The following is a 26,558-nucleotide window of genomic DNA, read 5'->3' on the forward strand; positions in this document are numbered from 1 at the left end:
GGGTGAGTGCTCGGAGATCTTTTTAAAATGTGTTTGTTAGAAGCGTCTTCATGAAAATCCCCGCGTGGATGGATGTGGAGGGTCGGTCCCGCTCGGTTCTGTCTCCGCCTCTGAGCATCTCTCGGTCTCACCGACGCTCGTGCTTCTTTCCTTTCTTAAAAACCAGGATTATTCCAACCTTTCGGGTCACGTGACCCACTTTGTTCTTCAGGTCCGTTTTTACACGCAGAAATCCCTCCACGCGCCTTTGATGCTTTCAGCGGCTGATATTACGCGACCCCCGTGTCATTGTTCTCCTGCTGTCGTAGCGTCAGTGAGCAGGTGAGGACTTCTCAGAAAATGTTTGACATGAAAAATGTTTAATGCACTCTCCGCCCCACGTGATCATCAGTGGGTAGTGAAAAACATCAGTGCATTGTGGATGCTCCTAAAAGCCTGTTTAATATTAATGTGAGAAAACGCGCCATAAATGATCTTCCAGCTTTTCCCTTTTTTCAGTCATAGTTTGGAAAAGTGTGTTTTTGCACATTCAGATGTTCAGACTGATTCCAGGCGAATGTTTGTGCAGAAAGTCTGAGTCAGTGTGCAACTGAACTATGCAAGTCCAGAGGAAGTTTGGTTTTACAGGATCTGTCGTCTGTGACTTTAAAGTAAAACCGGTGAAGTCGTGACAGAAAAAGATTTCTCAGCTTCTTGGTTGTGTTTATTAATTCTAACTCCATCTGCTGCACAGACGCTGAAGCAGTTCTTCATGGTTTCCTGGGTTTGGGGCCTTTCAGGTACCAGGACTCGTCGTGCTGCATGGCCTCGGTGGCTGCGAGGTTCTGGGGTTCGTCCGTTTGCTGCTCGCAATCCAAACTCTCAGGAACTGGCAGCTTGAAACTGGGAAGAGGCCGCTCTCCTCCGCCCATGTCGTCTGGCCGGAGATGTTCAGGAGTGTCGGGTCTCGGGGGCGGAGCCGTGTCTCCGGGGCCCGTGGTGGTGGAGGTGGCAGAGCCGGGTACCGGTGAGGGCCGCAGGGAGCTGTTCGAGGCCTGTCGGAGCGGAGACCTGGAGCGGGTCCGGAAACTGGTGACGGCCGAGAACGTGAACAGCAGAGACACGGCGGGCCGGAAATCCACGCCGCTGCACTTCGCTGCAGGTGAGACGCTCAGGCTTGATTAACCTGTCAGATAACAGCATGTCTGCCATCTTCTTTTTACAGTGTTATGGTCTTTTCCAGATTTCAAAATTTAAAAAAACATAATATTAATAATAATTATCTCATTGTATACTGATGACGTCCTCGTGTTTCTGCCAGACGCTAACACGGCTTCACATTCATAAGTAGCATGAATGGTTTAAAGCATATGTAATGTTATTGTATGTCTAATTGGTTTAAAACAATATAAACAGCTGTTAGCACACAGAGAGCACAAACCCAGGCAGCTCAGTCTCTTTGTGATCTTCATCATTTCTGTATATTCATGTTGTTTTCTTTGTTCTTCTGAAATGTACTTTAAGAAGTTTGTATTGCAATAAAAAGAAGTGCAAGTTTTATGCTGTTGTTATTTTCCCCAGACTTGGGTGGAGGGAAGCTGGATCTGTGTGGATGGTTATCATGACCTAGCTCTGCAGAGTTTCATCAGCGTTCATTTAAAACTTGGAGCGGTCGTGTTTTTCTTTGTCAAACTGACTGCAGTGATGTGTCCACTCACAAAACTCTCCGTGCGTCTCTTCTCCCCTGTGATGATGAGATGATGAAGCTGCCTCCTCCCTGTACAGCCCCGTTAGCTCGTTGCCGCCTCGCTCTGAATAATTTATGGTTGTAGGGAGGAGGAGGAGGAGTCACTGAGGTGTTCAAGGGCTCAGGCAGTAGAGGAATAATGAGCCTCGTTCATTCGTGTCGCTCTCTGTGTCTCCAGGCTTTGGCCGTAAAGACGTGGTGGACTTCCTCCTCCAGAACGGCGCCAACGTCCATGCCAGGGATGATGGCGGTCTGATATCGCTCCACAACGCCTGCTCCTTCGGCCATGCCGAGGTACATCCACGTGTTCCGTATCCAGAGCTGGAAAGTGGAGACTTTTCCCCTGAAACTTCAGAAACTCTGCAGCCTTGTGTGTTTTTTTTTTTTTGTGCGTAGGTTGTGAGTCTGCTGCTTCACCACGGGGCGGATGCCAACGGCAGAGACAACTGGAACTACACCCCGCTCCACGAGGCAGCCATCAAGGGCAAGATCGATGTGTGCATAGGTACAAAAGCACCCAGATGTTCAAACACCTGCAGGACACAGAGTTACTGCACGCACACACACTGACACACAAAAGGTTTCATTTGAAACCAAATTTGACTTCAGGCAAACAAAACGCTGCTGAAATGATGTTTTGTGTTAGAGATAATTCGGGAAATATGTTGTAATGAATGAATTATCAGCAGCTTTGATACTTTTTATGTGACTCGCTCTGGTAACTGAAGCTAACCTGTGATGCAGTTTGGTTTGTTCGCGTGTGTTGTGAGTTACTTGTGTTGTTTCTGTGTTTGTCTTCCTCCTTGTCTTGTGTACATGTCAGTTCCTCTTGTGTTCCCGTGTCTGATGTTATGTTTGCTGTGAGTCGTCTTGTCGTGGTGTTTTTGGTTACTTCCTGCTTTGATTCACCTTCCTTTGCATCATCGTCATCGTTTGCTCCGCCCTCTTTGTCTCCTCCTGCTGTCAGGTTCTCTCACCTGTGTCCTGTTCCCCTCCTGGTTTGTTTGCTGTCCTGATTTTGCTCTCCGTGCTCTTTGTTCTTACTTTTGTATTTCTGCTTGCTCCCTGATCCCTAATAAAGTTTTGCATTTTGTTCATTTCTGTCGTCTTCTGTGTCTGCGTTTGGCTCCTGCTGCTCCTGTCCTGGAAAACTATTTGTGGCCATATACTGTATATAAAAGATGGACATAGCCACAGTAAATAAGCTTTGACTTCTGAGTTTTTGAAACCAAACATATTGAATATAATGAGGCAGCTGCACCCTGCACCAGCTTTACTGTACTAGAGGCCGAGACCATGAAGTCACCAGGAAGCTGTCACTGAGCTCAGAGAGCAGCAGGACACACATCACACAGTTCCTGCAGTGTCAGTAGATCACGTTGCCCAATCAGAGCCTTCTAAAATCTTTAAAAAATTCTAATTTATTAAAATAAAATAGGGGAGCTCTTTTTGTTGGTTATTGCACTACGTAAGATTTGAGTCACCTGCCTCACTGAAGAGCACCTGAGTCACCGCGTCCTGTTAAACTCTGGACGCATTAATTAATTAAAGTGTGTGTGTGTGTGTGTGTGTGTGTGTGTAGTGTTGTTGCAGCACGATGCTGAGCCGACCATCAGGAACACCGACGGTCGAACCGCTCTGGATCTGGCTGATGCGTCCGCCAAAGCAGTCCTGACAGGTGAGCTGGACCTCACGGGGACATTTGCAGGTGTTAGAGCTCACCTGTTTGTGACGAAGTTTGGACGAGGCGGTCACGCCCCCGTCTCGATAAATTCTGTGACCATGAACGTGTATCAATAATCACACTTCCAGCACATCATGTCCTTTCCTCTGATTTTAGTCCGTCTCACTCTTCTGCAAACACACATGAAACAGTAAATCTGTCTTTTATGGTTTTTATATGGTTTCATGCAGTTATGTGGTTTTGTTTCCTGGTTTTTGTCATATTCCTAAATATGTTGTTTGTGGTGTTGATAGATTTTTGCTTTTGACACTTTTTAATCTTTGTTTAAAGTTTGCTTATTTGTCTGACATATTATCTCACTGTGTTGGATGATCAAATGAAACCTCTCCGTCAGCCCATCACTTAGCCCACAGTGATGCGCTGACTGTAATTCCTGAGGGAGAAACCCTCACACTGCTCCGTTTACTCAGTTTCTGCAGATTTTGCTACGATTACGATGAGCTGACATCAAACTCACTTTACGATAAATAAGATAAATCAGGCAAAGCTTCTCTAGTCGAGACTCGGCACAGAAACAAAGACAATGAGCAGAATAGTTTCGTTTGGTATTTATGGCAAATACACTCAGAAAAAGGTAAACATAGCTGCTAAATATTAGCATGTTAGCAAATTGTTAATTTCATTGAGCTTTGTTTTACTTTTTTTTCACATTAGCCTTTACTTTGGTTGTGGTTCATATTAAGACTGAAAGAAAAAGAGGTCAGAGGTCAAGTTTAGAGAAACATTTTATCAGCTTCTTCCTGTGTTTTTTGTTTTTTTCTGTTTTCTTTTGTTTGCAGGTGAATACAGAAAAGATGAGCTTCTGGAAAGTGCCAGGTACAGTACTCTGTAATTCTGTATCACCTTGTTTGGTTGAAGCATAAATGTTTAGATGTTACAGCTGAACCGAACAAGTGTCATTTTTAAAATTAAAAATCCCCAAATTTCTCTTTTCTAGCTGCTTAAATGTGAAGTTTTGGATTTTTGATTCATTTCTCAGAAACATAGGAAGTGAGAGTCTGTCAGCGCTTGCTCTCGTTTCAGTAGATTCTGACATTCATGAGAAAACACATCAGCAGATTTTTCTGAAATTGACGCCTTGAATATAATTCATTAAACTCCAGCTTTGTTGAACGTGATGCCGATGTCTCCACAGGAGCGGGAACGAACAGAAGCTGATGGTTCTGCTGACACCGCTCAACGTCAACTGTCACGCCAGTGATGGGCGAAAGGTAACGATGAGGGTCTGAATTTATATCAGACTGAGCTGAACGCTTTTTTCTAAGAAGTGTGTGATGCCTAATCAGTTTAATCACATTTTGGGGCACATGAGAACCACAGGTGCCCCCCATTTAGCTCCGCCCCTGATAAATGATTAAAGTAAACTGAAAGTTATTGAGTTAAATATAAATAACAGATACATGGTTTAAATATTGTTAACCAGCACAAATAATGCAGAAATGAATGAAATGGTTAAAATAACAGTAAAATATCTAAAAAATAAATGGAGACAGAACCTAAAAATCGTGGATCCAGCTCCTTGTGTTCAATGGATTAGTGGTGGGTCATTGGTGAGTGTGGCTCACATGAATAGACTCATGTAGAGAAACTCTTCCTGTCGGTCATAACTCTGACAGCAGGGTGGAGGCTTGTGTCGGTGTGTCCCTGTGTTGTAACACACCACTGGGTGTTGTTGTTGTTTCAGTCAACGCCGCTACACCTCGCCGCTGGTTACAACCGTGTGAAGACGGTGCAGCTGTTACTGCAGCACGGCGCTGACGTACACACCAAGGATAAGGGGTAAGTGCCTGTGTGGAGCTGCTTTGCCCTTTCCTTTGTCTCAATTCAATTCAATTTTATTTATATAGCGCCAAATCACAACAAAAGTTGCCTCAAGGCGCTTCATAGATACAGAGAAAAACCCAACAATCATATGACCCCCTATGAGCAGCACTTTGGCAACAGTGGGAAGGAAAAACTCCCTTTTAACAGGAAGAAACCTCCGGCAGAACCAGGCTCAGGGAGGGGCGGGGCCATCTGCTGTGATTGGTTGGGGTGAGAGAAAGAAGACAGGATAAAGACATGCTGTGGAAGAGAGACAGAGATTAATAACAGATATGATTCAGTGCAGAGAGGTCTGTTAACACATAGTGAGTGAGAAAGGTGACTGGAAAGGAAAAACTCAATGCATCATGGGAATCCCCGGCAGCCTACGTCTATTGCAGCATAACTAAGGGAGGATTCAGGGTCACCTGGTCCAGCCCTAACTATATGCTTTAGCAAAAAGGAAAGTTTGAAGCCTAATCTTAAAAGTAGAGATAGTGTCTGTCTCCTGAATCCAAACTGGAAGCTGGTTCCACAGAAGAGGGGCCTGAAAACTGAAGGCTCTGCCTCCCATTCTACTTTTAAATACTCTAGGAACAACAAGTAGGCCTGCAGAGCGAGAGCGAAGTGCTCTAATAGGGTGATATGGTACTACAAGGTCATTACGATAAGATGGGGCCTGATTATTTAAGACCTTGTATGTGAGGAGCAGGATTTCGAATTCTGGATTTAACAGGAAGCCAAAACAGGAGAAATCTGCTCTCTTTCTAGTCCCTGTCAGGACTCTTGCTGAAGCATTTTGGATCAGCTGAAGGCTTTTCAGGGAGTTTTTAGGACATCCTGATAATAATGAATTACAGTCGTCCAGCCTGGAAGTAATAAATGCATGAACTAGTTTTTCAGAGTCACTCCGAGACAGGATATTTCTAATTTTAGAGATGTTGCACAAATGGAAGAAAGCAGTCTTACATATTTGTTTAATATGTGCATTGAAGGACATGTCCTGGTCAAAAATGACTCCAAGGTTCCTCACAGTGTTACTGGAGGCCAAGGTAATGCCATCCAGAGTAAGAATCTGCTTAGATACCATATTTCTAAGCCGAGTACAATAACCTCAGTTTGATCTGAATTAAGAAGCAGAAAGTTAGCGGCCATCCAGGTCTTTATGTCTTTAAGACATTCCTGCAGTTTAACTCATTGGTGTGTGTTATCTGGCTTCATGGACAGATAGAGCTGGGTGTCATCTGCATAGCAGTGTAAATGTATGCTATGTCTTCTAATGATGCTGCCTAAGGGAAGCATGTATAATGTAAACAGAATTGGTCCTAGCACTGAACCCTGTGGAACTCCATAATTAACCTCAGTGTGGGAAGAGGACTCTCCATTTACATGCACAAACTGGAGTCTATTAGATAGATATGATACAAACCACTGCAGCACAGTACCTGTAACACCTACAGCATGTTCTAATCGCTCTAATAGGATATTATGGTCGACAGTATCGAATGCTGCGCTGAGGTCTAGCAGGACAAGCACAGAGATGAGTCCACTGTCAGAGGCCATAAGAAGATCATTTGTAACCTTCACTAAAGCTGTTTCTGTGCTGTGCTGAGCTCTGAAACCTGACTGAAACTCTTCAAATAAACCATTCCTCTGCAGATGATCTGTTAGCTGTTTGACAACTACTCTTTCAAGGATGTTTGATATGAAAGGAAGGTTGGAGATTGGCCTATAATTAGCTAAGACTGCTGGGTCTAGAGATGCTTTTTGAGTAAAGGTTTAACTACAGCCAGCTTGAAGGCCTGTGGTACATAGCTGATTATTAGAGATAGGTTGATCATATTTAAGATAGAAGAATTAATTAATGGCAGGACTTCTTTGAGCAGTTTTGTAGGAATGGGGTCTAAAAGACACGTTGATGGTTTGGAGGAAGTAATTATTGAAGTTAACTCAGAAAGATCAATTGGAGAAAAAGAGTCTAACTTAACATCAATGGTACTAAGAGTAGCTGTAGATAATATTACATCTGTGGGATGATTACTGGTCATTTTTTCTCTAATGATTAAAATTTTATTTGTGAAGAAGTTCATGAAGTCATTACTAGTTAACGTTAAAGGGATGGTTGGCTCAAAAGAGCTCTGACTTTTTGTCAGCCTGGCTACAGAGCTGAAGAGAAACCTGGGGTTGTTCTTATTTTCTTCAATCAGTGATGAATAGTAAGATGTTCTGGCTTTGTGGAGGGCTTTCTTATAAAGCAGCAAACTATTTCTCCAGGCTAAATGATGATCCTCTAAATTTGTGACACGCCATTTCCTCTCCAGATTACGAGTCATCTGCTTTAGGGTACGTGTTTCAGAATTATACCACGGAGTCAGGTACTTCTGATTAGAGACCTTAGTTTTCACTGTAAGGCTCAACAGAGGCCTGCAGTCTGTGGATGGTTTTCTTTAACACGCAGTGCTCCACCTCGGCTGTGACGTGTTAAACGCAGCAGCAGTTTTGACCGCTCGCTGTTGTGTTTGTTTCAGGGACCTGGTTCCTCTTCATAACGCCTGTTCGTACGGCCACTACGAGGTCATCGAGCTGCTGGTGAAGGTATCTGTCACTTTATCAGGCTCGAGCAGAACGGGCACTGTGCACATGGTGGGGGTGGGGGTCATACCCATACTAATCCGTCCCGTCTCCGTGTGCAGCACGGCGCCTGCGTGAACGCCATGGACCTGTGGCAGTTCACGCCTCTGCATGAAGCTGCTTCCAAGAACCGCGTTGAGGTAAAACAAACACAAAACTCACTACAGCCAATCACAGCGCACCCTGGAGCTCAACACCTGCAGGACAGCGTTCATCAACAGAATTTTCAGGATGGAAAAACTGAAGATTTGCATTTTAATTAAAATGCAAAGTTTTTTCCTTAATGCAGCTCTTACACTCAAAGCATCCTCGAGGTTGCGGTTTTTTTATTTGGTCACTAGATGGCGCTGCAGTGTGTCGGATATTTGCGCCTTCATTAAACATGTTTTCTCCCTGTTGTTCCCGACAAAACCTCACTGTGATGCCAGTTAGGCTTCTGAAATGACACCGTGTACGCTCTTTCTCCTTAAAACAGCTGCTTCATCCAAATAACCAATAAATATGAAGCAGATTATTGCGGGCCACACACAGACTGCTTTGATCTTAAGTGCTGGTGAAAAAGTTTAACTGCACATTTAATCCCTGAGAAATCTCAATGTAAGAAAAAGAAGTGCTGCTGCGGAGATCTGTCAGCTCCACTCTTTGGACTTAATCTAAAAAAATAAATGTGTAAAAGTCAACACAAAATAGAAACATATTTCTACTGCAGATTTAGTTGTCTATTACTTTATAACTCTGCGTTTACTTTATACTATGGCTCTGTCTTTATCAGCAGGACAAGCTGTGAAAATCAAGTTAAAGTCCATAATCTGTGTCGTCTTTTAACTTTTCCAAAAATGTCCAGTAGGCCAGATTGGAGTCTTTGCCGGGTTGATTCTGGCCCTCAGGCCTTATGTTTGACACAGTAACTCTGAACAGTCACACAGAGCACAGCATCATGGGCACCGGAACTACTTTCTGCTGTAGAAATAGTCCCTCCTCCCCAGTTCTTACTCAGGTGGCCCTCGTATGTTTGCACAGGTGTGCTCTCTGCTGCTGAGTTACGGCGCCGACCCCACCTTCCTGAACTGTCACAATAAAAGCTCCATCGACCTCGCTCCAACCGCACAGCTGAAGGAGCGGCTCGCCTGTACGTCCTGTTTGTAAGAAAATAAGTCAAACAGTCATTAGCAGATTAGCGTGCACATTGAGGATTTTCTGTTTTCTCAGATGAGTTCAGAGGTCACAGCCTGCTGCAGGCGGCGAGGGACGCCGACATGGTTCAAGTGAAAAAGCATCTGAGCGTGGAGACCATCAGCTTCAAACACCCGCACACTCAGGAGACGGCGCTGGTGAGGCGCCGTGTTCAGTCCTGTGCAGTCGCCCCGAGTGACTCACGCAGATTTTAATGGATTGACAATTTTCAGTGTTAAAAACAAGCGTGTGTGTGTGTGTGCGCTCTCAGCATTGTGCGTCTGCCTCTCCGTACCCAAAGAGGAAGCAAGTATGTGAAGTTCTGCTGAGGAAGGGCGCCAACGTCAACGAGAAGACTAAAGAGTGGGTCCCGAGGTGTCAGAGCGTTTTACTTCCTGTTTCAGTGATGTTTGTGATGTCACACAGTTCGTGATCTTTTTGTGATGTCACTGTTTCCCTCAGCCTGCAGACCCCGCTCCACGTGGCGTCAGAGAAAGCCCACAACGATGTCATTGAGGTTCTGGTGAAACATGAAGCGAAGGTGAGCGAACGGCAGCTGAAATGTGTGGTTAATCCCAAGCACGTTTATTAGAAAGTGTCGCTGCAGCATCAGAAACACCTGAGACGAATCCCGCCTGTCGTTTCCGTCCAGGTGAACGCGGTGGATCATCTTGGCCAAACGGCGCTGCATCGAGCCGCTCGCTGCGGCCACCTGCAGACCTGCAGGCTGCTGCTGACCGCCGGCTGCGACCCGCTGCTCACGTCGCTGCAGGGATTGTCACCGTCACAGCTGGGCAACGAGAGCGTGCAGGAGATACTGCAAGGTGACGGAAATCATCAAGCCTGCTTTTAATAGTCAGTTTTTTAACTCGAAGAAGGAAAGCAGGTATTAGAAACACTGCTACACCAAACACGTGAATGTTTGGAATAGAGTCATGTTTTTCCATTTATTTAACCTTTAACTTAATTTAAGAACTCGTAAATTTGGGAGAAACCGGCTGTGATCAACTGATTTATCAAGACGACAAAATCAGTAGAAGAATGATCAATGCTTATTAGACACATGGTGCACCTTTGCTGCGTCCTATTTTTAAAATCCATAAACTGAAATGAAAGGTGGGTGTGGCTTAAGTGCCTTAAACCTGCTGTCATTCTAATTACCAGCAGAGGGCGACGTCTCTTGTTCTAAAACCAAGTCATGAGAAAATGAGCTGCCTGCTCACTTGTTTTGCCACTTTCACGTCACTAGTTTTAAACCTTTGTTGCTCATCTGTGTTTCATTTGTTTGTCTCTGCAGAAGGATTTCTGATCGGGAACTCTGAAGTCAACCGACAGCTGCTAGAAGCGTCCAAATCTGGAGATGTGGACGTCGTCAAGGTTAGCCATGTTAGAGGACCAGTCTGATTTCTAAAGCCAGGAACACATTCACGCAATCAAAATGTTCAGTGCCTCCAGTTCACTAGCAAAAGCTAGGAGCTACACCTGCACGACTCACTGCTGGAGCCCCTGCTGGACATTAGAGGAACTGCAGGTTCTGTTGGTCCAGATGTTGCTTCATTGTTGAACTTAAAGTTACTGAACAAATTAACTCTTTCCCTTTTTCTCTGCTTTCTTTGTCTCTGCACACCATATTCATCGGCATCTGCAGAGGCTCTGCACAGCACAGAACGTGAACTGCAGGGACGTGGAGGGTCGGCAGTCCACGCCGCTGCATTTTGCTGCCGGCTACAACCGTCTGGCAGTCGTCCAGTTCCTGCTGCAGCACGGAGCCGACGTCCACGCCAAGGATAAAGGGTGAGGAGGAGGACTGCGTGTCTTCAGACTCGACCACAGCGACCTCCCTGAACAGGGTCCAGTAACCATCACAGTGGCAGATATCCAAGAAAGGGTCTCCAGTATGAAGAGTTGGACAGCACCAGGGCCCGACATGGTTCACGCCTACTGGCTGAAGAAGCTGACTGCACTCCACGAGCGTCTGGCAGCACAAATGAACCAGCTGCTAGTTAACGAGAGACACCCGGAATGGCTAACTGAAGGCCGGACGGTCCTGATCCCCAAGGACCCCAAGAAGGGACCGGTCCCCTCCAACTACCGACCAATAACCTGCCTCAGTACTACATGGAAGCTCCTGTCAGGCATCATATCGGCTAAGATGAACAGGCACATGGGTCAATACATGAGCGGGACACAGAAAGGAATTGGCAAGAATACCAGAGGCGCAAAACACCAGCTACTGGTAGACAGAACAATCAGCTGAGACTGCAAGACCAGACTGACCAACCTGTGCACTGCCTGGATTGATTACAAGAAGGCCTATGACTCAATGCCCCACAGCTGGATACTGGAATGCCTAGAATTGTACAAGATCAATGGGACCCTAAGAGCCTTCATCAGGAACTCAATGGGGATGTGGCGTACAACACTAGAGGCCAACTCCAAGCCCAAGTCACCATCAAGTGCGGGATCTACCAAGGAGATGCTCTGTCCCCACTGCTGTTCTGCATAGGCCTGAACCCCCTCAGTGAGATCATTAACAAGACTGGCTACGGATACCGACTACAGAACGGAGCAGTTGTCAGCCACCTCCTGTACATGGATGACATCAAGCTGTATGCCAAGAGTGAACGAGACATCGATTCACTGATCCACACTACCAGGCTATACAGCAATGACATTGGAATGTCGTTCGGACTGGAGAAGTGTAGTCGGATGGTAACAAAGAGAGGGAAGGTAGTCAGAACTGAGGGGATTGAACTACCAGAAGGCAACATTGCAGACATAGAGGACAGTTACAAGTACCTGGGGATCCTGCAGGCAAATGGGAACCATGAAGAGGCCGCTAGAAAGGCTGCAACCACCAAGTACCTGCAGAGGGTCAGGCAAGTCCTGAGGAGTCAGCTGAATGGTAAGAACAAGATCCGGGCCATCAACACGTACGCCCTGCCCGTGATCAGGTACCCTGCTGGGGTAATAGGCTGGCCAAAGGAGGAGATAGAAGCCACTGACATAAAGACAAGAAAGCTCCTTACCATGCATGGAGGGTTTCACCCCAAGTCCAGCACCCTGAGGCTGTACGCTAAGCGGAAGGAAGGGGGCCGGGGACTGGTGAGTGTCAGCACCACAGTCCAGGATGAGACAACGAACATCCAAGAATACATTGGGAAGATGGCCCCAACTGACCGAGTGCTCAGTGAATACCTCAGGCAGCAGAAACCCAAGAAAGAGGAGGGAGACGAGGAACCATCATGGAAGGACAGGCCCCTGCACGGTATGTACCACCGGCAGATAGAGGAGGTGGCTGATATCCAGAAATCCTACCAGTGGCTGGACAAAGCTGGACTGAAAGACAGCACAGAGGCACTAATCATGGCAGCACAAGAACAAGCTCTGAGCACAAGATCCATAGAGGCTGGGGTCTATCACACCAGGCAAGACCCCAGGTGCAGGCTGTGTAAAGATGCCCCAGAGACAATCCAGCACATAACAGCAGGATGCAAGATGCTAGCAGGCAAGGCATACATGGAACGCCATAACCAAGTGGCCGGCATAGTGTACAGGAACATCTGTGCGGAGTATAACCTGGAAGTCCCGAGGTCAAAATGGGAGATGCCCCCAAGGGTGGTGGAGAATGACCGAGCTAAGATCCTGTGGGACTTCCAGATACAGACGGACAAAATGGTGGTGGCTAACCAACCGGACATAGTGGTGGTAGACAAACAGAAGAAGACGGCCGTAGTGATCGATGTAGCGGTTCCGAATGACAGCAATATCAGGAAGAAGGAACACGAGAAGCTGGAGAAATACCAAGGGCTCAGAGAAGAGCTCGAGAGGATGTGGAGGGTGAAGGTAACGGTGGTCCCCGTGGTAATCGGAGCACTAGGTGCGGTGACTCCCAAGCTAGGCGAGTGGCTCCAGCAGATCCCAGGAACAACATCGGAGATCTCTGTCCAGAAGAGCGCAGTCCTAGGAACAGCTAAGATACTGCGCAGGACCCTCAAGCTCCCAGGCCTCTGGTAGAGGACCCGAGCTTGAAGGATAAACCGCCCGCAGGGGCGTGCTGGGTGTTTTTTTTTTTTATATATATATAAATATAAAAAACAGTTTACAGTCATGACAAAGTGACGCCTGAATGCTCGATGGCAAAGAGGACTTGTTTTTGTGATATCTAGTTTCACATATTTGATTCCACATTTAATTTATATTTTACATCCTGCTAAAGTTAAAATATTCTATTAAATGTTAAATTATTCTCTTGCATTATTAATTTCTCCAACATGCTGTCATACATATGTATACGCATGTTTTTCTTTGTGTGTATAGCGGGCTATAATAACTTGGAGGTGGCAGAGTACCTTTTGCAGCACGAAGCTGAGGTCAACTCTCAGGACAAAGGTGGACTGATCCCTCTGCACAACGCTGCCTCGTACGGGGTGAGTCGGGGATAACATTCACACACATCGTTAGCTCTGAACCTAAAACCACGTCTGAACTCGGCCAGAGGGGCCGATGGCGCGATATGGCAGCCTCGCTTCTGTCAGTCTGTCTGCCTCCACCAGTGTGTGAATGTGAGAGTGAATGAATAGTGGCATTGTAAAGCGCTTTGGGTGCCTTGAAAAGCGCTATATAAATCCATTTTTTTATTATTATTTATTATTATTATTATTATTATTATTGTTGTTGTTATGAACTCGAAACCAGCTGAAGCTTTGCCCTGTGATGAGGAACAAAAGTCCTCACTTTCCACAAATGTCTAGATACAAGAAAAAGATTGGTCCTCACAAAGATAGACAGACAGGTACAGACACACACACACCTAATCCAGCTTAGGACTCTAACCTTAAACACAGTCTTTATGCTAACATGTAATTATCTCCCCGAGGAGGAAAAAAAGAGAGAAAGTACCCAGAAAGTGCCGGTGTAAACAGATTTCTCTCCACAACATCAGAATCGCGAAGACAGACACACGCCTGACAAAGCAAACAAAAAGTGTGCGTCTGAGAGATGTTTCAGTGTGATTGCTGAAAGGTTTCTTTAGTTGAAATCACAGGACAGCCTGAAACAGGCTGATAAACTACACCATTGTAGTTTTTTAACTGACCACATGGTGGTGCCATTGTGTCTAATGTGGCCTTATTGTGCTCTATTGTGTGTGGCAGTAATAAAGGCTTTAACTGAGCTTTTGTTTTTTCCCCTGTGGCGCCCCCTTTTGGTTTAAGTGCACCAAAACACACAGACTGGTGAGCTGGGGCCCGTTCTTCGTACCTCGCTAAGTAAGTTAGCTGGATTAGATTGTTGACGATTTCGCGTGATCTTGGATCGTTCGGTTCCCCGAAGCTCATCCGGGACTTGCTGTCATAGCAACAGAGCCGTAAGCGTAAACCTGCTCGGGAGCAGGTTTACTTTATGTAAACAGGATTAGATCGCGGCCACGCAGGTATGTCCGCTTCATTTATACGAAAGCAACAGCGATATTCCACCACTGTTTCACCATAAATAAATAACATCAATGTAACTAAAGATAATGCAGCACTTGATCCTTTTATTGATGTCACACAGATACATACAGGTCATTTCCTAAAAAAGGGAAATGTACTATTAATCATTCTATTACATGTATGTGATTATTACAGATGTAATTCATATTTCAGAGTAGTAATTGTAAATTACTTCGTGTAATCAAGATGGGAGACGTCTGTGAAGGTTCTCAGTCATCCAGGTCATCGTAGTCAAAGGAGCTTGCAAAGAAAAGCGTCTGGACTTCTTTAAGTTACTTGAAGACGTTTCACCTCTCATCCAAGAAGCTTCTTCAGTTCTAAGGTCAAATGGTGGAGAGTCCCAGATATAAACCTAGTGGGAGTTTCCCCCCACAGAGGGACAAAAGGACCCCCTGATGATCCTCTAATCGCCTGAGCCAAGGTGTGAAACTGGGTGTGGGTCCCAATCAGCCAGAGTTTCGGGTGTGTTCATTGTGAAACCTGGCCCCACCTTATCATGCGAATTCCTGAGGTCAGATGGCCCAGGATGTGAGTGGGTGTTAAGGCGTCTGGGAAGGATCTCAAAACTGGATTATAGATGGCAGAGAGTTGGTGTCGTAAACCCCGCCTCTGTTCAAAGATGGTCGCTCACAGTGGACATAGATGCTTCTTTCACTCCTCTTTCAAACCATCTGTCCTCTCTGTCCAAAATGTGAACATTGGCATCCTCAAAGAGTGTCCTTTATCCTTAAGATGCAGATGGACTGCTGAGTCTTGTCCTGTGGAGGTGGCTCTTCTATGTTGTGCCATGCGCTTGTGAAGTGGCTGTTTGGTCTCTCCAATGTAGAGGTCTGGGCATTCCTCACTGCACTGTACAGCATACACCACATTGTTAAGTCTGTGTTTTGGCGTTTTGTCTTTCGGGTGAACCAGTTTTTGTCTGAGCGTGTTGGTGGGTCTGAAATGCACCGGGATGTCATGCTTGGAGAAAACTCTCCTGAGTTTTTCTGATACACCGGCTACATAGGGGATGACAATGTTGTTGCGTCAACAAGATGGGAGACCACGGCTATAAAAGTGAAGGTGGATTTGGGAAACCTGTCGCAGCCATGTCCTGTCCGTTTACGCGAGCCACCCATTGCGGAAGGTGCAAGATTGATAAGGAGAGTCCTCAGAATTCAGCGTATATTGCGGGACAGACAGGATCCTTTAGCTCAGCGCGACAGTGTGCTCATTGAGAGATATCGATATTCCCGTGAGGGTATTATTTACTTAACCAACTTGTTGACGAGGGGGTGCAGGACCACCACCTGTCTTTTTTTTTGCTCTGCCCTTTTCTTGGTTGCTGTTATGAACAAACAAACAGAGTATTTCAGGGTCTCTTTCCAAGAGACTAAAAGCAATATAAGTGATAAATATTACCATTCTGTGGAATATTCTTATATTTCACTTTTACTTGTTCCCATGTTCTAGTGGGTCCTGTTGTGGCTCTAATGTGAAAGGGGATATAATATAACATAATATAATGTAATATAATATTGGATAATATGGTGTAATATAATAAATCTACCCTACTGCCTACTGGTGTTGGCCAGAGGGGCCGATGGCGCGATATGGCAGCCTGGCTTCTGTCAGTCTGCCCCAGGGCAGCTGTGGCTACAACCGTAGCTGCCTCCACCAGTGTGTGAATGTGAGAGTGAATGAATAGTGGCATTGTAAAGCGCTTTGGGTGCCTTGAAAAGCACTATATCAATCCACTCCATTATTATTGTTATTATTAACTTACTTACGAGTTTGATTTGTCAGCAACTTCCTGCCAGCCCTCGCTCCTTGCTTTTGCAGCCTTTGCAGTGTTCCCTTGCGTTCTGATTAAACTCTGAAACTCCTGAAATCCCTCAATCAAGAGTTCTTGCTCTGCTGCCGGAAAATACCGAGCCGAGCGCTCCTTCGACATTTTCGCCGACCAATCAGAGGGTTGCCGATCAATGTTTCTACTATCGATGCGTAGCCCCTTTTACCACACCCAGTGATCTCACATTACTTCATCCAGCTGTACTAATCGTCAACAGCAGGTGTGTTCGGAGAACCGGATTAGCGAGCTCAACGTTAGCGCGATGATTTGGTCTTGGATGTGTCATTTGATCTTGGATGTAGTAAGCGACGTACGAAGAACGGGCCCCTGGAGACGGAGTGTGAACAAACACACTTCAGTGAGGAGGAGGGAAATGACACAGTTAGCGTGTGTGTGTGTGTGTGTGTGTGTGCGCGTGTGTGTCTTCACATCTCACAAACACGATTATCAGAGGACATAAATCAGTTTTTATTTCCTTTCACAATAAAAGCCTGCTGAGTGTGAACATTGTGCCATCTCTTCTAGCACGTGGATGTGGCGGCTCTCCTTATCAAGTATGACGCCTGTGTTAACGGCACTGATAAGTGGGCGTTCACGCCACTGCACGAGGCCGCTCAGAAGGGACGCACGCAGCTTTGTGCTCTCCTATTGGCTCACGGCGCTGACCCGACCCTGCGGAACCAGGAAGGACAGTCGCCTCTGGACCTGGTCACAGTCAGTCTCACACTGAGTTAAAGGGACAGTCCACCATAAAACAGCTTGTGGTGATAAAACACATTGATAAGCTCCTCCTCCTCTTCCTCCTGCAGGCTGATGATGTCCGGGCCTTGCTAACAGCGGCGATGCCTCCCTCCGCTCTCCCTGGCTGTTACAAACCTCAGGTCATCAGCGTAGCGATGTCTGCCTCCGGTGCTCCACCTGTCACCGCCATCCCACCACTCCTCTCCTCCAACCCTTCCTCGTCATCCGCCTGCCCCACACCTTCTCTCCTCCTGTCTTCTTCCCCTTCCATCTCTTCCTCCTCCACATCTGCAGCAGCGACCAGTAACACAGCCGCTGCTGCAAGCCTCTCGTCTTCACCGCCGCCATCATCGTCCTCACCATTTCCTGAGATGTCGGCCCTGCTGTTGGCTGCGGAGGGATCCCCGGGCATAGAGAAAAAAGATGAAGGTCGGTGATTAAAAAAAAACGTGATGTGAAATCAACAGCTAACCTGCGCTGAAGGTCTGACAAGTGAGGCCCGAGCTGAAGAGCCTTAAACTGGCCAGCAGGGGGCGACTCCTGAAGTCCAGGAGATAAAAAGCTTCCTCTTGCTTTCTTTTTACTACTTTATTATTTTATTATGACTGAATAAAACATGATCTTCATTTTGGAAGTTTTGGTCCTGTTAGAGTCAGAGTTTAGGGTGAGGCTAACTTTTCAGCCACTACAGGGAGCATGACATATGGTTTCAGAAAGCTAAGGTGCTAAGGGCAAAAATGCTCAGTTCTACATCAATCCCAGGATCACTGTAGTATCAGTTAAATATCTTCCGTGAGGTTTGAACTACGGCGAGCCAAACGCATCACCAAAGAAGACGCCACCAATCCGATCAAGCTGTGACAACCAGGACGTATCCTGCCCGAGTGTTAGCTGCAGGGATAGTTGGGTTTCTGTCACAGACGGTGTGAACCGTCCAGTTTGGTAACAGGCCGAGCGATGTTCTACTTAATTGCTTTTTTCCTTTTCCCACTGCGGTCAGTTGTATTCCTGTGGATCGCGTGCCGAGAGCCTCTGGATGAACGCCGTCTTGTTTTGGTTTCTGAACTGATTGTGTTTGTTGTTCAGGGACTGAGCTCAGCATCTGTCAGTTCTTGGAGAACCTGGGGTTGGAGCATCTTCTGGAGATCTTCGACAGGGAGCAGGTGAGAACTTCGACACCGGCAAACTACTGGCAGGTTTCCCGTGTGTAAGGAAACAGTGACGGCAGGTACAAGAGCATTAGCTGCACCGACTTTCATTGAAGAATTTCTTTATTTAAATATGAGGAAACTTTCCATCCATTGAAAGGACTGATGAACAACAATTATTCCTGCTGTTACTGTGGAGAGACTTGAAGATCACAGATATCCAGTGATATCAACAGGAAGTGCTAACACATGATTCATCTGCTGTTAACACCTTTAATTTGGCTAAAATTGTAAAAAAAACAACAACAAAAAACAGCCCCTAACCCCTCCCACACAGCCAATGAACTCTGACCTTTACAGGTCTCAGTTAGCATGTTAGGGTCTGCCTAAACTTTTATATTCACGTGTTGATCATCAGTTTATCAAAAGCCTCTGATTAGCAGCACCTGGCAGTTGCGCATAATGTTTCACATGAATGCTGATAAACCTCCTAAATGAATGAAAAGTAAAACCGCTCTGCAGCAGCTGTGAGAAGCTGTAATGACCTTTGCTTGGTTAGTTTGGGTGACAGCTGTCGCGCTTCATAAACGATCTGTTTCAGAGTCGTTTAGTTTCAGTGCAAATAAAAGAATCAAGCAAAGGCCTGCAGATGGTTTCTGACTCAGTTTTAAGCTTCTGGTTCGTTTTTCTTTGGACCCAAAAAATAGGTTGTGTCACTGAATGTCCTTACAAAGGCAGTAAACGTGTGTGTGTGTGTGTGTGTGTGTAGATCACTCTAGACGTTGTGGTGGAGATGGGTCATCGCGAGCTGAAGGAGATCGGCATCAACGCCTACGGACACAGACACAAGATCATCAAAGGAGTGGAGAGGCTCATCAGTGGGCCGCAGAGTGAGGACACACGCACACACATTTAAACTGGAGTTATTCTGCTCATTGTGCACTCTAGATTTGTATCATTGGACTCTATCAGAGCAGCTTTGTATGATTCCCAACACTAAATAATCTTTATTTCTCTGATCTGAGCATGATTTCTTAGCTCCTCCCCCTTTAAGGCCCCTTGTTTTGATTGACAGGACCCCCTCCTCTTACTGATGAGGTTCACGAGAGCCAGGGGTTAGGTCTCCTCCACTTAATGACTGAAACACATTCCAATCATTTCATGAGCTTTAATGAATGAAGAGAAAACACATGTTATACCAGCAGGTGGACCGAGGCAGGTAACCATGATGACTTCGACTGTTTGGGTCGGGGTTGGCTTGCTTTAAGTTTTTCTCCATCGTATCTGAGAAACTCCTGATTTGTGTGTTTGTGACAGGTCTGAATCCGTATCTGACGCTGAACACAGCCAACAGTGGGACGATCTTAATCGACCTCTCGGCCGACGACAAGGAGTTCCAGTCGGTGGAGGAGGAGGTACTGACTCATACCTGATGATGAGACCTGCAGGTTAACTCTGAAACTCTTGATTTATTTCATCGCTGTGAAAGAGCCAGCTGTGAGCGATGCTTACTTCAGGACACACAAACGTGTCGTGTGCACAGAATAAAGTACACGTACAGTGAAAGTGTGGAGAAGCTAAAGCAGGTGGCAGTGAACACAGAGAGGACGTTTGCTGAGATTAAAGGCCTAACAGCCTACCAGGCCGCGGTCCTAATGTGGTTTTGTTTGTGTTGGTCAGATGCAGAGCACCATCAGAGAGCACCGAGACGGCGGCCACGCTGGAGGAGTCTTCAACAGATACAACCTGGTCAAGGTAACTCGCTGCGAAGACTTGGAGGGCTGCGTCTTTGCTGCTGCTGGGTCATTTTCTGAGCTGCGGGCTGATTTGCTTTCATAGATGAAGAATCTGAAGCCGCCCTCTCTCACGTGTAGCACATGACAGGAGATCATTTTCATCGTATGAGTTCTGTTTTGTTTGGTTTAGATGAGAATGCAGGTCTTACACACGGTCGCCATCACAGACTTGGTGCTAAGATGCAGGACGTTGTGACCCAGCTCCACGGGACGTTGTTATTCTCACATGAACATCTGTTGGGCATGATGGTGGTGGGGTCAGAGGTTAGAGGAGGTCACTGTGTTGACTCTCAGCTGATTGTGTTTCAGATCCAGAAGGTCTGCAACAAGAAGCTGTGGGAGAGGTACAGCCACCGCAGGAAGGAAGTGTCTGAGGAAAACCACAACCACTCCAATGAGCGCATGCTGTTTCACGGTCAGAACACCAAAGATCATGATATAGGAACAAGCAGCAAAAGTGTTGTGATGGAGAACAGTCAACAGATCTAACCTCTATAATATCAGGTGTACCAGTGTAGAGCAGTGGGGGAAGACTTGCATGATTTAAACTTGGCCACGTACATCGCTGGTTTTCAGCACAGCTACCATTCTTAGATCCCTCGGTGGAAGTGCGGCTGTTTCCCCTTCTCCTCTAAACCTCCTCGGGTGTGTCGAAACACTGATGCTTCAACACGATTTTGATTTTCAGGAAGTGTCACAAGTGAAGAATGTGTTGGTGTGGCTCAAAGCCAGCATGAGATGGCATCTGCTATGTCTTCTGCTCTGATGTTTGCCTGTGAACGGTGGACTGTAGACGGACACCCAGCTCTCATCGCCGGCGACGATCCAACAAACACAAATTCAGGTCAAAGTCATAGAGTTGTCTGTGATCGGGGTGATCTCGCAGTGCGAGGCCTGGAGTTCATTTTCACGAGTCTGCCGCGTTCTGAGTGACGGTCCGTGCACGTCTGCATGCCTGCCTGCTTCATGTGACCACATGGACTCATCTCCAACCACACATGCGCCAACATGGCTGTGAAGCAGATTATAAAGAAGTATGACAGGACTGAAAACTCAGCCGTCAGGTCTGCGGCTGTTTGCCCTCTTGAGGCTTTAGAGGACATGAGACGTTCAGGGACAGATATAAAAATGGCAGCTGTCCTGGGATCTGTGCAGATGTGCTCAGAGCTTTGTCGGTCACCTCTCACAGGTAGATAGTGAAGTAGAGACTTGTTGGGACAGAAGCGTGAATCATACGAATCATGACATGAAACAGTAATGTTAACGTGGGCGTTGATCGTACTGCATCGATTCCCTCTCAGGCTCGCCGTTTGTCAACGCCATCATCCATAAAGGCTTCGATGAACGCCACGCGTACATCGGGGGGATGTTCGGCGCCGGGATTTACTTTGCAGAGAACTCGTCAAAGAGTAACCAGTACGTCTACGGCATCGGAGGAGGGACGGGCTGTCCGCTCCACAAAGACCGCTCCTGCTATGTCTGCCACAGGTACACCACCTGACCTCCACCCCCAAACACACCTGTGCTCAGACTGCAGTGGAGCACCACTCTCACGCTTCTTTGTTCCTCGCAGGCACCTGTTGTTCTGCAGGGTGACTCTGGGTAAATCCTTCCTGCAGTTCAGCGCCATGAAGATGGCTCATTCGCCGCCGGGTCACCACTCCGTCACCGGCAGGCCGAGCGTTAACGGCCTCGCTCTGGCCGAGTACGTCATCTACAGAGGAGAGCAGGTCAGAAACACCTCGTCATCCTTAGAACTTTATTTTTGGATAAAGTCTGTGGTTTGGAGTCTTAGAAACATCAAATATTTTGGGTTAATTAAGAGTTTTGAAGAAATAATCATGAATTTTATTAAAGGTTTAACACACAAACTCGAGCGTGCTAAATACCGAACTCTGTGGAGCTTTGCTTAAATCTGCAGCACGGCCATGTTGGCTTCAGCTTTCCTCTGAAAGGCGGACGCGTCTCCTACACAAACAGCCAGATGACAGATAATCGTTGAATAAGTGAAGAGAGCGGCTCGTGCTCAGACAGTTGGACATTTTCTAATGTCTTGTGCCAAAACCAATATCTTCTCAGAAGTGGCACTTCACAAAGCGGCATGAATACATGTCCACTCGAGCAATCAGCCACGTTACAAGTGTGTCGCATTACATGCAGAGGTCTGCTTTAGTGCTGAAAGCAGCAGCCTGAGAGGACGAGAAGGAAGTGGGGACGTTAAAGTGTCAGAGTGTCACATTTACTGTCGTCTTCCTGCAAACGCAAACAAGCAGAGAGGTGCCTGCGGGCTCGCGTTGAAACATCTCTCATTGTTTTGAGTTTAAATTCAGTTCCAGGCCGACCAGCAGCTCCTCACAACAAACTGAGTGAGAACGAACTGAGCTCAGAGCTAGTTTGGGGGGTTAACTCGGTGTTGTTTCAAGAGAAATCTGTTTTCATCAGCCTCGTGTGCATGAAAAGGTTTCAAAGCTTTCTGTGAATATAAATGGAGTTGGTGATGAACAGCTGCAGAGTTTCTGTGAGTGTGAAATCGTCATGAAACCTTTTATGAATAGCACGTTTCATATACACCAGCTCAAAGTGATTGTAGAAAAAAATGTAAATGAAAGAATCAGTTTTTAGTTCGGTGTAACTGGGGAAGGTTGAGTGTCTGTTACAGAGTGTCAGTGAACGCCTCTCTGCCGCCCACAGGCCTACCCCGAGTACCTGATCACCTACCAGATCATAAAGCCTGAAGCCTCCGCAGACAGATGAAGATGGAGTCAGGGAAGGAAAACACGAAGAAACACCAGAATCTTCACTAACTGCATGCACAGAGAAAACTTTATTTATACCATGTATAAAACATGTAGGTTTTTATCAGATGACTGTTTTTTTTGTGGTTTTATGCACTTTATTGTCTTCCGTCCTGATGTGATGTGACTGTTGATTTCATCCTCTTGTCGTTAAAAATGTGTTGTTCACATATTTCAGGTCATTTTTCAAAAACCAAATCCATGTACTTGACCCACGCGACATGTTGTTGATGTTTGAACCCACGTGATGGGAAGTTGCTGTAATTGGCAGATAAATGGGTTCATTGCTCCCCGTCTTTGAAAACGGCGACGTAACGGTGAACGGTTGCTCGCTGCAGACAGAACAGTCAAAACAGTCAAAACAACCCTGGCAACCACCTGACGAGATGAAGAACTGGATTGGTTTCATGGAGATGTTACGTGTATATTTATTTTTTGTACAAGCATGTCAGTTTATTAATATTTATGAAGTGAAAATATCGTGTTGGTTTTTAAACACCAGGTTTTCTCTGAATCAGCCTGAACGAGCTGCAGTCTCTGATTGGCTGGAGTTATCACACAGTTCATGAAAACCTGAATCTGATTCATCAAACAAATATTATTTACCTGCCGCAGACATACCTGAGCAGTCGTAGCCTGACTGCAGATCTCTGACTGATTTATTTAGTTCATATTCCAGCTCAGTGTTTTTATCCCTGGTCAGAAAAGCTTTTTATGATTCAGTTTTAAAAAAAATACAGCCCTTAACAAATTTATTAGACAACCAGTCATAAAAACAAGGGAACACACATTTTTTAGAAACAACTTAATTAAAAACAACTTCACCTTTTTTTCAGCATTTTTGTGAAAACAGTAAATTGGAAAATTCAACAACAATAATTACATTTTAGCATTAAAAAATCAATGTTAAAGTTTTTACACTTACTGGTGAATTAACATTACAGAAAAATCTAAAATGATTTTGGTCATTTTGTTTAAATTTAGGGCCTCTGTGGCGTCAGATATAAATTTGTTAATCACTCTTCATGTTTATGTGATGCTGACCTCTGTCAGACAAACTGCTTTAGCTCTGGACTCTAAGCCCCACCTCTCGAAAAGCTCAATCTTTTTCTGACTGGCCAAAATAAGGAAGCCTTCCGAGGGGCAGTGTTTGTACTTTAATATATTAAAAAAAAACAAAAAACAGGGACCACTTTGACGCAAGTTCATCAGATTATTTGATATTTAATCCAGACATCAAACATAACTTAAAGCTATATTTGATAGAAAATAACAAAAAGTGATCATTTAAAAATATTTCGTTTTAAAAACTGAGCTGATGTTGGACTGAAGAGTTTTGGGTTTAAGGGTTAGCGTCGCATGCCTTCAAACAAACAGCTGCCCAGATGGAAAGTTAAACTGTCAGATCTGGGGCCCGTTCTTCGTACCTCGCTAAGTAAGTTAGCTGGATTAGATTGTTGACGATTTCGCGTGATCCTGGATCATTCGGTTCCCCGAAGCTCATCCGGGACTTGCTGTCATAGCAACAGAGCCGTAAGCGTAAACCTGCTCGGGAGCAGGTTTACTTTATGTAAACAGGATTAGATCGCGGCCACGCAGGTATGTCCGCTTCATTTATACGAAAGCAACAGCGATATTCCACCACTGTTTCACCATAAATAAATAGCATCAATGTAACTAAAGATAATGCAGCACTTGATCCTTTCATTGATGTCACACAGATACATACAGGTCATTTCCTAAAAAAGGGAAATGTACTATTAACATTCTATTACATGTATGTGATTATTACAGATGTAATTCATATTTCAGAGTAGTAATTGTAAATTACTTCGTGTAATCAAGATGAGAGACCACGGCTATAAAAGCGAAGGTGGATTTGGGAAGTCTGTCACAGCCATGTCCTGTCCGTTTACGCGAGCCACCCATTGCAGAAGGTGCAAGATTGATAAGGAGAGTCCTCAGAATTCAGCGTATATTGCGGGACAGACAGGATCCTTTAGCTCAGCGCGACAGTGTGCTCATTGAGAGATATTGATATTCCCGTGAGGGTATTATATACTTAACCAACTTGTTGACGAGGGGGTGCAGGACCACCACCTGTCTTTTTTTTGCTCTGCCCTTTTCTTGGTTGCTGTTATGAACAAACAAATAGATTATTTCAGGGTCTCTTTCCAAGAGACGAAAAGCAATATAAGTGATAAATATTACCATTCAGTAGAATATTCTTATATTCCACTTTTACTTGTTCCCATGTTCTAGTGGGTCCTGTTGTGGCTCTAATGTGAAAGGGGATATAATATAACAATATAATATAATGTAATATAATATTGGATAATATAGTGTAATATAATAAATCTATGAATAAATAATAAAGTGACTGAATAGTGGTATTGTCATGCGCTTTGGGTGCCTTGAAAAGCGCTATATAAACCCACTCCATTATTATTGTTATTATTAAATTACTTACGAGTTTAATTTGTCAGCAACTTCCTGCCAGCCCTCTCTCCTTGCTTTTGCAGCCTTTGCAGTGTTCCCTTGCGTTTTAATTAAACTCTGAAACTCCTGAAATCCCTCAATCAAGAGTTCTTGCTCTGCTGCCGAAAAATACTGAGCGCGCTCCTTCGACATTTTCGCCGACCAATCAGCGGGTTGCCGATCAATGTTTCTACTATCGATGCGTAGCCCCTTTTACGACACCCAGTGATGTCACATTACTGCGTCCAGCTGTACTAATCGTCAACAACAGGTGTGTTCGGGGAACCGGATTAGCGAGCTCACGGTTAGCGCGATGGTTTGGTCTTGGATGTAGTGAGCGACGTACGAAGAACGGGCCCCTGTTTTATAGCTGAAATGCTAAGCTAACATGAAATCCTGTTTGAAGCTGAACAAAGCAACAAAACACACAACGTCACTAATTCTTATTCATTTATTTCCTTTCTAGAGTCCAGATTCATTGAGTTTTCATTTTTCTGAACTCTGATTGAAGCGACGGCTGTTAGCTTAACTAAGGTAATGTAGGTGAACTGGAGAGAGTGATCACATCAGGAACTGTGTAAGTTTGCAAAAACAATCAGCTCTGAATTTTATTTTGATGCAGACTGATCGGCTCTCTTTTCTGTGAAACGAGAAATGTATCATAAATATGTGGAATCTCCTCCTGCGGGCAGCATGAGAGCGTTCAAATCACTGTTCTGATCAGGTCTGTAATCCACATGCAGCAGAACAAAGATAATGACGCTTTAAACCTGTTCAGAACATCCTCGTGGTGGCTGACTGCTCGCCCACTGTTAGCTTACAAACAGGAAGTGCTGATAGAAAGTTCAGTTTTCCTTAATGACCCAAATGAGTGAGAATGAGAAGATTTCTGGGCTAAAAGCTGGACTCACATTAACAAGCTTTCCAAAAAGGTTTCCCTGTTGTTTCCCTGTTGGGGTTTTTTGCTTTGCACCTTTTAAGACAGAGCTATGTTTCACACTGAGCTCATTCAAATAGTAGAGCAGGCGAATGCTCAGCAGACAGGTTTAATAACAGAAGTTTGCACCAAAACAGGAGGTCATTTTGTGGGCAAGAGTTGAAAAAGCCTCCCATAGAGCTGATGCTGGTTTAAAATCACTGAGCATGTAATGTGTTTTTTTTTTTTTTTTTTTTTTTTACAATGACTGCCGGAGAGTG

General features: G+C 45.4%; 1 protein-coding gene across 1 annotated transcript; it reads left to right on the top strand.

The window, feature by feature from the left end:
• The first annotated feature begins 207 nt into the window (after positions 1-207).
• LOC147324169 (poly [ADP-ribose] polymerase tankyrase-2-like) lies at positions 208-26,558 on the top strand. Its single transcript, XM_086304909.1, has 28 exons — positions 208-321; positions 780-1,141; positions 1,905-2,020; positions 2,123-2,231; positions 3,309-3,404; positions 4,250-4,286; positions 4,606-4,681; positions 5,155-5,249; positions 7,802-7,868; positions 7,967-8,044; positions 8,925-9,033; positions 9,114-9,235; positions 9,349-9,440; positions 9,540-9,618; positions 9,730-9,901; positions 10,375-10,454; positions 10,726-10,871; positions 13,303-13,507; positions 16,929-17,117; positions 17,213-17,573; positions 18,231-18,307; positions 19,062-19,182; positions 19,610-19,707; positions 19,973-20,047; positions 20,398-20,503; positions 21,390-21,576; positions 21,662-21,818; positions 22,780-26,558. The coding sequence occupies exons 1-28, from the start codon at positions 251-253 to the stop codon at positions 22,840-22,842; spliced, it is 3,546 nt and encodes a 1,181-aa protein (XP_086161035.1). The 5' UTR covers positions 208-250; the 3' UTR covers positions 22,843-26,558.

This window comes from Aulonocara sp. 'chitande type north' Nkhata Bay, linkage group LG8 (genome assembly GCF_057382095.1).
Source record: "Aulonocara sp. 'chitande type north' Nkhata Bay isolate Kocher_YH1m ecotype deep benthic linkage group LG8, A_spYH_male_GT1.1, whole genome shotgun sequence".
NCBI classification, from domain to species: Eukaryota; Metazoa; Chordata; class Actinopteri; order Cichliformes; family Cichlidae; genus Aulonocara; species Aulonocara sp. 'chitande type north' Nkhata Bay.

Bases quoted from the DNA above. Each gene is read 5' to 3' on its own strand.
- LOC147324169 (XM_086304909.1), top strand. From the start codon at position 251: ATGCTTTCAGCGGCTGATATTACGCGACCCCCGTGTCATTGTTCTCCT. The intron at 3,405-4,249 runs GTGAGCTGGACC...TTTTGTTTGCAG, and splicing joins CGCCAAAGCAGTCCTGACAG to GTGAATACAGAAAAGATGAG. The intron at 10,872-13,302 runs GTGAGGAGGAGG...CTAAAGTTAAAA, and splicing joins GTCCACGCCAAGGATAAAGG to TATTCTATTAAATGTTAAAT.